This window comes from Symsagittifera roscoffensis, chromosome 2, assembly GCF_963678635.1.
Source record: "Symsagittifera roscoffensis chromosome 2, txSymRosc1.1, whole genome shotgun sequence".
NCBI lineage: Eukaryota > Metazoa > Xenacoelomorpha > Acoela > Convolutidae > Symsagittifera > Symsagittifera roscoffensis.
In genome coordinates, this window is record NC_087063.1 from 10208251 (window position 1) to 10221699 (window position 13449).

Sequence of the window (13449 nt, forward strand, 5' to 3'; positions counted from 1 at the left end):
TTGTGTAAGACAACTTTAAAACAATTAAGGTCGTTTTCAATTCTGTGTAAATGGAAGACGGTCATTTTTGTGGTTATTATAGTTTTGAGTGTGCCAAGGCCTTTGTTACCAATGCCCTTCTAATCTAACCATTTTGAGCAAATTAAATTTTTTAAAAAAATCAAGTGTTTTGTTTTATAGAAAAATCCTAGTCATACATTTTTTATAGATGAAAAATCAAAATCAATAATGATAGACCTTTCAAGCAATTTTCTGTACTTGTGAAGTTGCATGAAAAATGAATGATTAGCATTTTTGTTCGACCCGAGCTTTCAAAGATTTAATTTTTTTCCTTGTTTTTTTTTGTTATTGGGGTATATTTTCTTTGACCCTGACAAATGCTTGTTAGTGATTAATATTGAGCATAAAACTGAATTCCGCGAAAGTAGTGTATTTAATATCGACATGCACTAGCAAACCTAATGAATTCAGCGAAACTTGATTCCTGGGGCTTGCAGGTACCAAAAAATTAAAGCAATGAATCGCCAATGAATCCAGTTTCTTATCTTTTGATCAAGTTCGAAGAGTGGGAAGAAACTATGGCGTACTTCATGTGCTCTCATTCTGAACAAGATGGACTACAAAATATTTTTTGTTAGCAAACAATTAAGCTCATGAAGCTCCTTTCAAGGCCAAGCTGTTGCAAGGGAGAAAACTGAGGAACCTCCTAGAAAAAAACATTCACAAATCATGTTGCGGAATCTGCGACAAGTTTGTTGTTCCGATTTTCAATGTAAATGAAGAATATATAACTATAATTGCCTGGTTGGTTATTTCTTCAGACTGATCTTATAGAAGTTAACAGCATATGAGCATCGATCCGGAAATCTTTTGATTGCCAAGCAAGCATGCTTGAACTAAACTAAGATGCGGATTGCTTTGCTGCTCGAGTGATTTTTTGATAGTTTAAATAAGCGAAGTATTTCTGCATGGCAATTTACCTCAACTCATTATCGTTCGAAATTGAATCGAGGCAAGCTAATTGGTTTTGATAATTCCAAAACTAACACCTGAGTTAACACCTGAAATTTGATATTATCAGCCTAAAAATTGTAGTCAATATATCATCAACCAAAAAATATTCGAGAACAACGAATGGGCAGTCGAAAACTTAGAATTTTGCCCTGATAAGAGCAGCCTTGTTTTTCTTTGATATTCAACGAACAAACTTTAAGTGCTGACAAACTTTGCGTTAGGAGGCAGGGGCGGATTTGGGGTTGGGACGCCTTCCTCCTCAGGGATTTGATCCCCAGCCGACCCGAAGGGTCCCCTTTTGTAATATTTTGAGATATTCATATTTGGTGACGGACTCTAAAAATTTTCTAAGGTGCCTTTGGCGCCAATATATACTAATTTTGAACGGAAAGCGCGCGCCAAAAAACGCAATTTTTTGGTCAAAAAATTTAGTGACTAAAAACGCTTTTTTGCCGGTTTGCTTTTGACGCAGAAATTTGGCCGAAACAGGGTCTTTTTAGTGCTCTAAGAAAGCTCGGAAAATTAATTTAATTGACCAAAAAAGGTAGACAAAATTTCAAAACTTTTCTGAAACCCGATTTCCCTCGAGAAAATCCTAGATCCACCTTGTTACGAGGCATTTGCTATGAAACGCCAACACTATTTTTATCAGCGCATTTCGTTGATGATTCCTGGTCCGATATCCGGGATTTATACCGCGACCCAACTGAATGGCGACTAAAAACTGTCACTTTTGCAAGATTAGAGCAACGACGCTGTATAAGTCAACTAAATTTGCTACATGGATCGAGAAAAATGCAACATGAATCGCACTGGAACTCGAGTTGAACTTGAATTTTTTTTCTCTGAATCTAGAATTGATGTGAAGTGATCAAATAGAAAAATGTTATATAATTTCAATTTTTATGGAAGTTGTAGGATGGTTATCTTGCAAATCTTCTAAGATTCTTGCTAGATTACCTCTCTTTTTCAAGATTCTTGGAAGATAACCTATTTTGAAGATAACCCTAGGAAATCATCATTTGCATGTATCTTATGAAACATTCACATTATTTGACTGCAAGCATTTTGAAGAAGTAGCAGTAGAAGTTTTTAAAAATAAGTGCTGGCCATGCTTTTTTCTTGAACCCATTATAAAAATAGTGGCTCTATTCCAGTTTCCCCCCTTTCAAAATACCGAGTTTTATGTTTGTTTACGTGTTATTACGGCTAAATGCGTGATGTTACGCTGTAAAGTATGAAGAACAAATCTGTTCACAGTTGTCGATTTGTTCACCACGCCAAACATCATTGCATTATGACAATGTTAATCAAGCTTTTCAACTGGGGAAACTGGAAAAGAGCCATCGACTGTTACAAAAGTTGGTATGTGCGAACTAAGGCTCTTTTCCAGTTCCCACCTTTCAAATTCAGTTTTGAAATACTTATTAAACGTTGTCATAATGCAATGAAATTTGGCGTGGTGAACAAATCGACAACTGTGAACAGATTTATTCTGCATACTTTACAGCGTAACATCACGCATTTAGCCGTAATAACACGTGACACATACATAAAACTCGGTATTTTGAAAGGGGGGGGGGAACTGGAAAAGAGCCAAAATAGTTTTTGTGACATTTCTAAGAAGCTCTCCATTTTTGGTCTCTTCGATTTTTCTGCCCTTTTGATTGCTCTGATCATAAATAGTTTGATCATAATTATAAAAAGGAAAATTAACGATAAAATTTTTGAGTTCAAAGTTGCTTATAACTCTTATAACTCAAACAACTCACTTATCTCGCCGCTGCTATTGTATGCAGTGTTTGTGCTGATATTCTGAAAGAATTAAATTAAGGCAATAATATCCCCGGGTTGACGTCCATAGAAGGAAAATCTTTATCACACAATTTCATATATGGCGTCAATGGAAAAATGCATATCATACAATTTTAATACAAAATTTAAAACTGTTTTAAAAAATTTTAAAACACAGTTTTATTCTATTTGCTTCATTTGCAGCTTTCTGGTCATGTAAAAATTGATTAAAAAAGTTTGAATGAAAAAATGCTGCTTATCAAACAATTTTCATGGATGAAAATTGTATAAGCATTTTGCTATAGATTTTTTTAATCAAAAACTTCTCTAAAACATGTTGGCTTTGAATGTCAAAGAGCAATTTAACTATGAAAAACTTGATTTTAGTTTTGTTAGAAAAAATGTATCTTATTTCAATTTCATATATGAAACTGTGCGATAAGCATTTTTGAGGAGACAAATTAGAAATTTAAAAATCAATTGAAGCTTTGTTCGGGCAGTTTTAAATCAGTTTAATTGGGGTTTTCAGTGATTGAGATCAACTCACTGTCAAAAAGATATTTTCCATTTCGGTCGAAAAAAAGCTTATCATATAGTTTTCATGTATGAAAATGGTATGATATGCATTTTTTCATAGGAAAAAAAAACAAAGTTGAGGTATGAAATTTTTAATCCTCTTTTGCTTGCAAACTTGCTTTTAGGCCCATATATAAATTTTTCGAAAAAAAAAAGTTTGCATGCAAATTTTGACTTTTTGTGTTTATAACGAAGTCCAGGATAAATTTTTCACCCAAAAAATCCAAAAATTACCAAAAAAGGTTTTTTGTAAATAAGTTTTCTCTTTTGTATTATTATTTTGAATTCATATGCTACGATAAAGACAAATTTGTAAAAAAAACAGGCCTTTCTTCTCAACCACCAAAATTTCAAACTAAAAGTTATCTAGCTATATACAAAAAGTTATATTTTTGATATATAGTTCCATGTGAAAATGTTAAAATTAACTTACATGGCTAAAATTACCAAATGCAGATTATCTGAGTGGTAACTGCCAGTTACACTCTGGGTTTGCTTATGACAAAAAACTCCTTGGTTAGCGTTTCGGATGAAACACAAAAACTTGAAGAAAATTTTTTTTATATTTTCATTAATTGAAAAAATTATTATCATACAATTTCACAGTACAGAAAAAATGCTTATCATACAACTTCATAGAACAAAAAATTACTTTTGCTTTTTTCATAAAATTTTTCTGATAAAATGTATTCAAAACGCTTGTTATTTAATTCCAGAATGTTGCAAAATGCTTGTTATAAAAATTCATAGGAAAAAACACTTATCTTGCTATTTAATTAGTATTTTTTGATGTATGAAATAGTTTGAAATACTATGATAAGCATTTTTGTCTAACATGAAATAGTATGACAAGCATTTTGTCGACCCGGGTCTCTAAGGCATATCTACGCAGCCCAGCGGCCATGGGATTCGATAGGAAAGCGTTTCGAATTTTTATTCAATGGCAAAATCTTGCTCGCTAGTTGAAGTATTGTTGAAATTAACTTCGGCGCGACCGACAAGTTGTAAAAATAAGTCGCGAATCTCATCCCAGGCAGCCACTCCTGTTGCACTGATTGCGGAAGAATACATTAAGTATTTGTATATTAAACTTTGAATAAAGTTTCTTAAAATTTCAAACAAGCCAGTGAGTTTGAAATTTCCAATCTAAATTTCAAGTAAATTTTTTAAATTTTTGTAACCATTTAATTTTGGAATTTTGGAATTTCAATATTCTGATCCTTTTGAAACTCAATAAAAAATAAAAGAAAAATGATCCAGTTTTTTTAGAATTGTTCAATCATGACTTTTTTATTGGACTTGATCGACTAAAACGCGTAGTCGTTCAACCACTTTTCTTGTATTTTATCATATATAGACACCTTTCACCCTGCTTCGTCCCTAATGATCCAACACATTAATCTACCGCTTACGCATATTATAAGAAACACATCATGTTGCTTGTTAATTTTTTGACAAACTACCAGTTACCAACCTCCATAAATTTAATGAAAAATAATCATAGCTGAATTTTTTATATACAATTGAGCTCCAGATAACCATAACTTTCAGATGACTAGAAAATTTTCATCAAAACTGCCTACCCGTACCTTACAAAAACTTGGAAGTCAGATCTGAGCAACTTAAAATCTCAAATTGAGTGAATACAAGAAAAAACTACAAGTTGCACTCATATAAGTGCGTATAAGGAATAAACAAAACTGCTTGTATCAGTGCGTGTCCTTGAAAGTTCCGATTGCCTTTTAAGGTCTATGGAGCTGTAATAACATGAAAAATTAGATTTATTGGCACCTTTAGAAAAATTTTGGGTCGGTCACCAAAAAATGGATATCTCAAAATAGTACAAAGGGGGACCTTTGAGTCGGCAGAGGGTCGAATCTTTAAACCCGCCCCTGGTCTAGGATGTTAATTGCGATTGCAAGACATAAAAGTGTAGGTTAAAAATCACAAACAACCTGTTTTAAATCCGGCTAGTGAACGTGAGAAAATCCGAGAAAGCGTTTGTAAAAAACAACAAGACTGCTCGCATCAGTGCGAAGCCCTGAAAGTTCCGACTGCCTTTTAACGTCTATGGAGCAAAAAATAACATGACAAAATTTAAAGTAATAAAATAAAACAAATGGAAAAAAAATGAAACTTAGATTTTTTTGAAAAACATCCCCCACACTCCATATAAAAGTCAAAGTGATACATTTTGCTCCCAGTAACAAATCAATTATGGCATAAGCTTCCTTCACTATTTTGGAACGATTTCTAAGACGGATTAAGTTTCCGCTTACGCATTAATATTCTCCGCGCGATAATTGTCCCAAATTGGCCAAAATGGCAATCTTTAAACACTCAGAACTTTACGAAAAATGATCACAGGTGAAATATATTTTCAAGTTTAAGCTCAGGACAACAACATCTTTTGAATAATATCTAAAAAATTCCGTCTAAAATGGCTTGTTTAAAAGTTGAACTTTGTCTGAAGAAAAAAACCCACCCCGAGCACAAATATTTCGTTACTTTCGTGTCGAAAGTCGGAATAAAAAGTATAAAAAAAGACTAAATACTTTATGAGAAGTTTATGAGAAGTTTTCAGCAAAGTCATACCTCAAAAGTGAATATATATTACGAAGCTAACAGAAAAAAATCGAAGAATAGGAAAATTAGAACAAAATGGAGCAGAAACAGAAAACAGAAGAGAACAAGACTGCTCGCATCAGGGCGAGGCCCTGAATGTTCCGACTGCCTTTTAAGGCCTATGAGGCAGTGATAACCTAAAAAAATTAAATGTAATAAAATTAAATGAAATTTTTTTTTCTCTAAAATTTGAGATTTTTTGTGAAAATCATCTCCCCACACGCCATATAAAGTACAGAAGGTTATATTTTACTCCTTTTAACAATTCAATTAAGGCAAAAAAAACTCCTTCACCTAATTTGGAACAATTTGTAACACGGATTAAATCTTGTTAATAGCGCGAAATATATCGTGCGTTATTTGTCCCAAATTGGGAAAAATGGCAGTCCTTAAAACCCCATAATTTTACTTAAACCCCCATAATTTTCAAATATAAGCTCAAGACATCAAAAGCTTTTAAATGATATTTAAAATTTCCGTCCAAAATGGCTAGTTAAAAAGTCGAAATTTATCTGAAGAAAAAAAACCCCACCCCGAGCACAAATATTCCGTTACTTTCGTTACTTCTGTTTTTGAGACTATATGACACAAGATTAATACAACTGACACAATGAGTGTCATTTTAAATTGAATTATCATTTTGGATTCTACAACCAAGGGTGGATTAAGGGGGGGGGAAGGGCGGGGAGGGGCGGACGCCTTTTCTCTTAGGGATTCGACCCCCTGCCGACCCAAAGGGTCCCCCCCTTTGGTACTTTTTGAGAAATCTATTTTTGGCCGACCGACTCTAAAATTTTTCTAAAGGCGCCTTTGCCCCCCACCCCGCTTTTTACTGCTTTATGAGTGCTCAAAAAATCAAAATTTTACTGCTTTTGAGCGCTCAAAATTTTACTGCTTTATGAGTGCCCCTCCGCCCCCCACCCCGCTTTTTACTGCTTTATGAGTGCTCAAAAAATCAATTTTTTGAAAATCCGCCCCCCCTCCTCGAGAAAATTATCCCAGATCCGCGTCTGACTATAACCGCATTAAACTAATTTCGTCGCCCTACACTGGAAAAAAAATTTTATTGCTTTTTTTAATATTTTTTTTGTAAATTCGGCTCTTTTTCCTTCAAAATTCCAGCAAATTTTTATAATTGAAATTACTGTTCACATTGTCCAATTGTCATGAAAAATGACATGCAGACTAATTAGGCCATGGCAAACATATTTGATCTTCATAATCAACCTTGTGAAACCACTCCTTAGACCATAAAATTGAAGCTTGTGTGAGTTGGGGGGGGGGGGGGGGGGGGGGGGGTAAAAAGAGCCGTAATTTCTTTGCTTCAATCAAGGCAGTCGAAATATTCTGTTCTACTGGCACATCACCCGGCTTATGGTTGTTTGAAATCAGGAATGGAACTACTTCGTTAAAAGTTTGAATTAAATTTGTAATTTATCCAAAAAAGTTAATAAAAAAATAAGTGAATAATGAACGAAGCGTTTGAGAAATGATACTGCTAAAAATTCAGCATCATCTGCAATAGCGCTAATTGCTATTGTTTCATGGTGTTGTGGATCCAATCTGTTTCAGGATCCAATCTGAGTGGTCTGACACTCTAGTGTACACCCCCCACCCTGTGCAGTGACGTGATCCATAGCTGAGTGACCCGTAGAGACACTCTGCCTGTCCATTAATCAGAGGGTAGATGGGTCCGCCTGAGTCGCCACCGCACGTATCCTGAGATTCAATTTTTTCCTTTTTCCAGTTTCGTGGACTCGTCTTTTTTTTTTAATTATTGCCCTATTAAGGGCCTAGGAAATTAGACAACAAGCAAATTAGACGACCGTAAAGAAACGGAAATTACGGACAACCAGTATTTACTCAGCCATAAGATAATTTAAGTATGTTAACAAGTTCCACGCAATTTGCACGCAAGTTATTGTCTAAATTCCGTTATTTTCCGATCGTCTAATTTCCTGTCGTCTAAGTTCCTAACCCCCCCCCCCCTATTTAACATGCGGATGAATATACAAAAAAACTCAAATCAAACTACTAACCTTTGCGGTACAAAACTGTCTCAAATCAATTTTTTTTCAATTATCGCAAGGATTTCTAAACAAATATATCAAAAAACCATAATCACCATTTTTCACTGCTGCTCGGGCGAAAATTGATAATGGCCATATTTATATCAAAGGCACATCGTTACATTTTGAAACAGAAACTAATTGACTCCTTGCAATTTGTCTTGTAAAAAATGACATGTCTATCAAAAATTCTTCTGCCATCTAATCTGCTATCTTTAATTTTAAGCAAAATTGTGTGAAACTTTGGAAAACTATTTGAACCTTTTTCATATCAATATTTGGCGCTTATCAAAAAGAGTCTAAAAACAGCATTCTGCAATGAAAAAAAGTGACTCTTTTTCCTTTTTAAGACCATTTGACCACGAGAGAAAGGAAGAACATACGAGCTGTACAACTCATCACGGCGAGCCGCTGTTGTGCCACTGCTTATGGTTATTTTTCTAAATGCCCGTAAAAAGCAGGCTCATTTTGCAATCATTTACTTGCATCGAAGAACATGTATTTTAATTAGCTTTTGGGAGTATCAAGAAAACTAAGAAAATGTTTTAGGTCGCCTAAAACGGAGTCGAAAAATGCTGAAAAATTTTTTCGAAAATTTTTTACTTCTTCATGAGAAAATAATAGGCTTTACCTTTTAAATGTTATTCTTCTCATTGGAAATTAAATGATAGTTTTACTTAGCCGGTAATTATTTCCTTCAGTGCTTAAAACTGGAAACTGGAAAGGAGAGCATTTCCTGCTTCTGTTTTTTGTCGCCCAATAAACAGATTTGTTGTATAGGGTTGAACTTGCTATCGGGACAGCCACCAACTGTCTCAGTGAAGATGGCCTCTTGGAGGACAGTTGCGGTGGGACCAGACGCTGAAAGTCTTCCCATACCGCACGCTGCTATCGGATGGCTAAAAATTGTTTCATTTATAGTTATTCAGTAATTTTAAAAAACACGATTATCTATTGCTTGTTCTGCTTGTTCTGCTTGTTCTACTATCTTTGATCATTGTTGTTCCTTGCAATCTCGCAAATGAACTATGTAAATGAACTATGGTCGATTTTTTCAATTTTTTTTGCCAGCCAATTATTGGTCGTAATAAGATTTCTAAAAAAATAAAAATGCTGTCTGTGTCGAGAAAAACGGGTCTGCATTTCAGATTAAACTAGAAAAGAAATTAGACATGATTTAGAAGCTGAAGCAAAAAATGTATTTCTAGTAGAATTTTAACGGTGCATTAGCTTTTAAATAGCAATTTGAGCACTTGTTTACCTACTTCAATCGCCTTTTCTGGGAAAAAAAAAATAAAATATATTTTTTCTGAGTTTTGGGATGTTTTCTTTAAATTTGAATTTTTTTTAGTCAGGTCAGAACATTCTGTACCACACTTTGTACCAGCTATCCTAGTTTCAGTTTAACTTGTGGCATGGCAATCTGAGAGAATATTGAGCTCTATTCAACTAATATCTAAAAATAGCCAACAACCGTTACATCAGGAACTTAAAAGATTTCAGGATAACCCAGGATTCAATTTTAACCTACAGTTCTTATAATTGCTAATTGACGGGTCAGTTACAGCGATGGAGTGATTTAATTTGTAAATCAGCCCATCATTGTAAGTGAAAATTTCCTGAGAGCCGGGACAGGACACCTGCTTATAGCAGCTTATCACTGAATCCAGTAAATCTACAGTATTACGAAATGATCTCACAACTTAGTTAATGAAATAAATTGATAGCAAGCCTTAAGGCTTTTTTTTCAAGCAAATGAGCCAAGATTTTTTTGCGTTTTCTGCCGATCATCAATGTCTTAAGCCTACAATTCTAAAAATTGAGAAAACAATTCTTTTTTCAGTTCGAATATAACTGGAATAATTCGTCCGAATCCCAAGTTTTTTTCCACTGTAGAAAAAAATCTTATCCACAAAAAAAAACATTCAAAGATTAAATAACGAGTTCTATTGTTTGTACAAGTGTAAATATAATTTCTTGTTTTAATTTCCAAAACACTTAGTAATATAAACACAACTCTTTTACACAATGAATGATTTGACGGCCCTTTACGGTCGGTCAATACTTAACTTTGGCTGACAAAATTTTTGAAAAATGGTTTGGAAAAGTAGAAAAATTCATTCAAAAATTTCTAGCTCATACATGTTATTTTGAATGCAAAATGATGTATTTTTCATCTGGTAGATTTTTAGTAAGACCCGCATAATGTTTTTAAATAATTTTATAATAAAAGCGCAAAAAAAAACAAATTGACCAAATTTCGTTTTTCAAACGTTCATAATTAGATCGGAAGTGGAATGGTTTTCTCAATACAAAGCTCAAAAAGCCAATACCTTTCAAAAAAATTTTTAAAATGGTTCATTAAAAGTTTGAACAAATATCTTGAAGAAAAAAATTAATATTCTAAGACTTAGAGCACAATATTCTCTTTTTCTTTGAACAATAATCTGATTAAATTATTTTTTTAGATATCAAAACAGTTACTATGTCATGCGTTCGACGAAACTGTCAGGCTGGCTTTGCTTTCCACACACAAAAAAGTTGTTTTATTATGCAGAGTCGAATGACTTAATCTACACATTTCTTGCAATCGTAAACATTTGCTTAAAAATTTTTTTACTCTTTGATTTAATTTTTTGCAGTCTTTGATTTCAATCGCTTGTTATACTGCGCTCTGCTATTTTCGTCTTTTTTGTTATAGATTCCACGAACAAATAGCCAAAACCATGCATTCCTCAAAATTTCTCCAAACCAGACGATTTTGCATAATCCGCAACAAAATTTGCAGAATCCTAAAAATAATTGCGCAATCCGGAGCAGTTTGTGGAATCCACAAACAAATAAAATTATATACATTATATGTATAGTGAAATTAAGCTGTCGCGGAATCCGTAACTGTATGCGGAATCAGCAAATTGTGAGCAAAGTCTGTAAATTGTAAGCGGAATCTGTTCATTTCAGGAGGAAAAAAAGCCGGGGCGCGCGTAGAGGAAGGGGGTTGGGGTGAGAAACTGGAAAAGGGCCCTCACTTTTTGTAGCTCTCCGTGCAGAGGGGCAGGATTTTTGAAAGAGAGAACTTGTCTTCCAGTTTGAGCAGAGCCAGGTCCCCCTCTTTTGCCCTCATGTCCCAGCCGGGGTAGATGCGAACAGAGGTACAGTGTACTTTGTGTTTGACGCTGGATGGAATGGAAAAGTCCCCCTCATACACATACACACTCTTCACTGGTCCACTCATATATTCAGCTAAAAGCATCTGAAAATCCCGCTAAGCGCAATTGAAAAGCTTTGTAAAGAAGATTTTTGGTTTTCACCATTAGTTTTCCCATTGGTTGGCACTTTTCCCTCACTTTTCGGCTCTTTTCCAGTTCCCCCCCTTTCAAATTCAATTTTGAAAAGCTTAATTAACGTTGTCATAATGCAATGAAATTTGGCATGGTGAACAAATCGTCAACTGTGAACAGATTTGTTGTTTATACATAACAGCGTAACATCACGCATTTAGCCGTAATAACACGTAAAACAAACATAAAATTCGTTATTTTGAAAGGGGGGGGGGGACTGGAAAAGAGCCCACTTTTCCCTCACCAATCAAATTTTCCGCTTTTCTAGTTGTTTTAATCATGGCTAAACGCATGAGTTTTAAGATGTAAACTATGAAAAGAACAAATTTGTTCACACAATTGTTAGTTTGTTCATCATGCCTAGTTTCATTGCTTTATGACAAAATTGAAATTCAAAGGGGGGGAGGTTGGAAAAGAGCTTACAGATTTTCCTTGAAAAAAAAATTACGAAACCCAAATTAAAATAAATTTTGATGTTTTTCACTGCAATATAGCATGTCAGCATAAAAAATTTTTCTTTTTTACCTCTTTTTCCAATTACCTTTTTTCTGAACTGAAGCAAAAGCCAAATTAAAATGTCTTTTGATGGTCTCCACTCCGATAAAAAAACTGTCAGCTGAAAAAAATCAGCTTTAGCAAGGATAGCCGGTTGCGGAGAAAGTAGCATAGAGTATTCTGAGTTGGGATTGATCTCTAACTCATAGAGTAATTTCAGATATGGTACATCGTCTGCTCGTCACGCTAACTTTTTTAGGCCTGATAGATTCGTGCAACTTCTTAGTCTAATACCGGTCTTAATCTTACTCCTATATCTCTTAGTCTCAACAGATCTAGAGTATACTGGTTTGTTACGAGTCGGTCTTTTGGAAAAAGCAACTAAGTTGTAAGTTAAATTCAGAATGCTCTGGTGCTGAAATTACAAGTAATTTCAGCACTTACAAATAATTTGGTTGTTAGTTAGATGGAGTATGATTGGTTATTCTTTAATCATTTATTCTAATTTATAACCAATGATAACATATAGTTTGGATCAGGTTCCACCCATTCGGGGTTTACAGAACTAGGGACCCAGCTGAAAGCCGGAGAGACCTGTTTGATTATTTTAATATTGATTATTTTAAAATTGTTTTAAAATTTCAGGTTTCTCAAGTCGATAGCGCCCTTCCTACACAAAAAAACTCGAACCATACAAAAAAACTCAACACAAAGCCAATAGCACCAAGCAAAAGCGAGAAAACGTAAGCATAGCTGATTCCATTGTCTAAAAAATACACACAATAAGTATATTGAATCTTTGTTCCAATGCCAAAAAACTTTTAAAAAAACTTTTCCTAAGTGTACAGCTCTTGCCCAAGACAAATTAAGGACCAGCCGCTTGAGCATGGGGGATTCCTACAACCTGGTCTATCGATTAAACCCTTAATCCCAAATCTAGACGGGTAGTTCTTGAGGAAATCGGAAAGATTTGAAAAAAGGCCAAAAAAGTCAAAAAAGTGACTTTTCCTAAGTCTATAGCTCTTCCCCTATTCAAGTTAAGGACCAGCCGCTTGGGCGGGGGAGTTTCCTACAATCTGGTTTATCGATTAAACCCTTAATTCCAAATCTGGATGGGTAGTTTTTGAGGAAATCGATAATTTCCGAAAAAATAGGCAAAAAAATCAAAAAAGTGACTTGTCCTAAGTCTATAGCTCTTCCCCTAAGCAAATTAGGGACCAGCCGCTTGTGCAGGGGAGTTTCCTACAACCTGGTCCATCGATTAAACCCTTAATCCCAAATCTGGACGGGTAGTTTTTGAAGAAATCGAAAAAGTTTGAAAAAATGGCCCAAAAACCGAAAAATTGACTATTCCTAAGTGTATAGCTCTTCCCCTAGACAAATTAGGGACGAGCCGTTTGTGTAGGGGGGTTCCTACAACCTGGTCTATCGATTAAACCCTTAATCCCAAATCTGGACGGGTAGTTTTTGAGGAAATCGGAAAGATTTGAAAAATGGCCAAAAAAGTCTATAGCTCTTCCCCTAGGCAAGTTAAG

The 13449-nt window shown here is 34.6% G+C and overlaps 1 protein-coding gene across 1 annotated transcript in view; it reads right to left on the reverse strand.

Moving 5' to 3' along the window:
- Positions 1-7551: 7551 nt before the first annotated feature.
- The window catches only part of LOC134839681 (mast cell protease 1-like), a 31141-nt gene continuing 25243 nt past the window's right edge, over positions 7552-13449 (reverse strand). Inside the window, exons 2-4 of the mRNA XM_063855303.1 lie at positions 11108-11321; positions 8790-8977; positions 7552-7706 (exon numbers count right to left, since the gene is read on the reverse strand). Coding sequence (XP_063711373.1) covers positions 7552-7706; positions 8790-8977; positions 11108-11321 — 557 coding nt within the window. The remainder of the gene's footprint in view (positions 7707-8789; positions 8978-11107; positions 11322-13449) is intronic.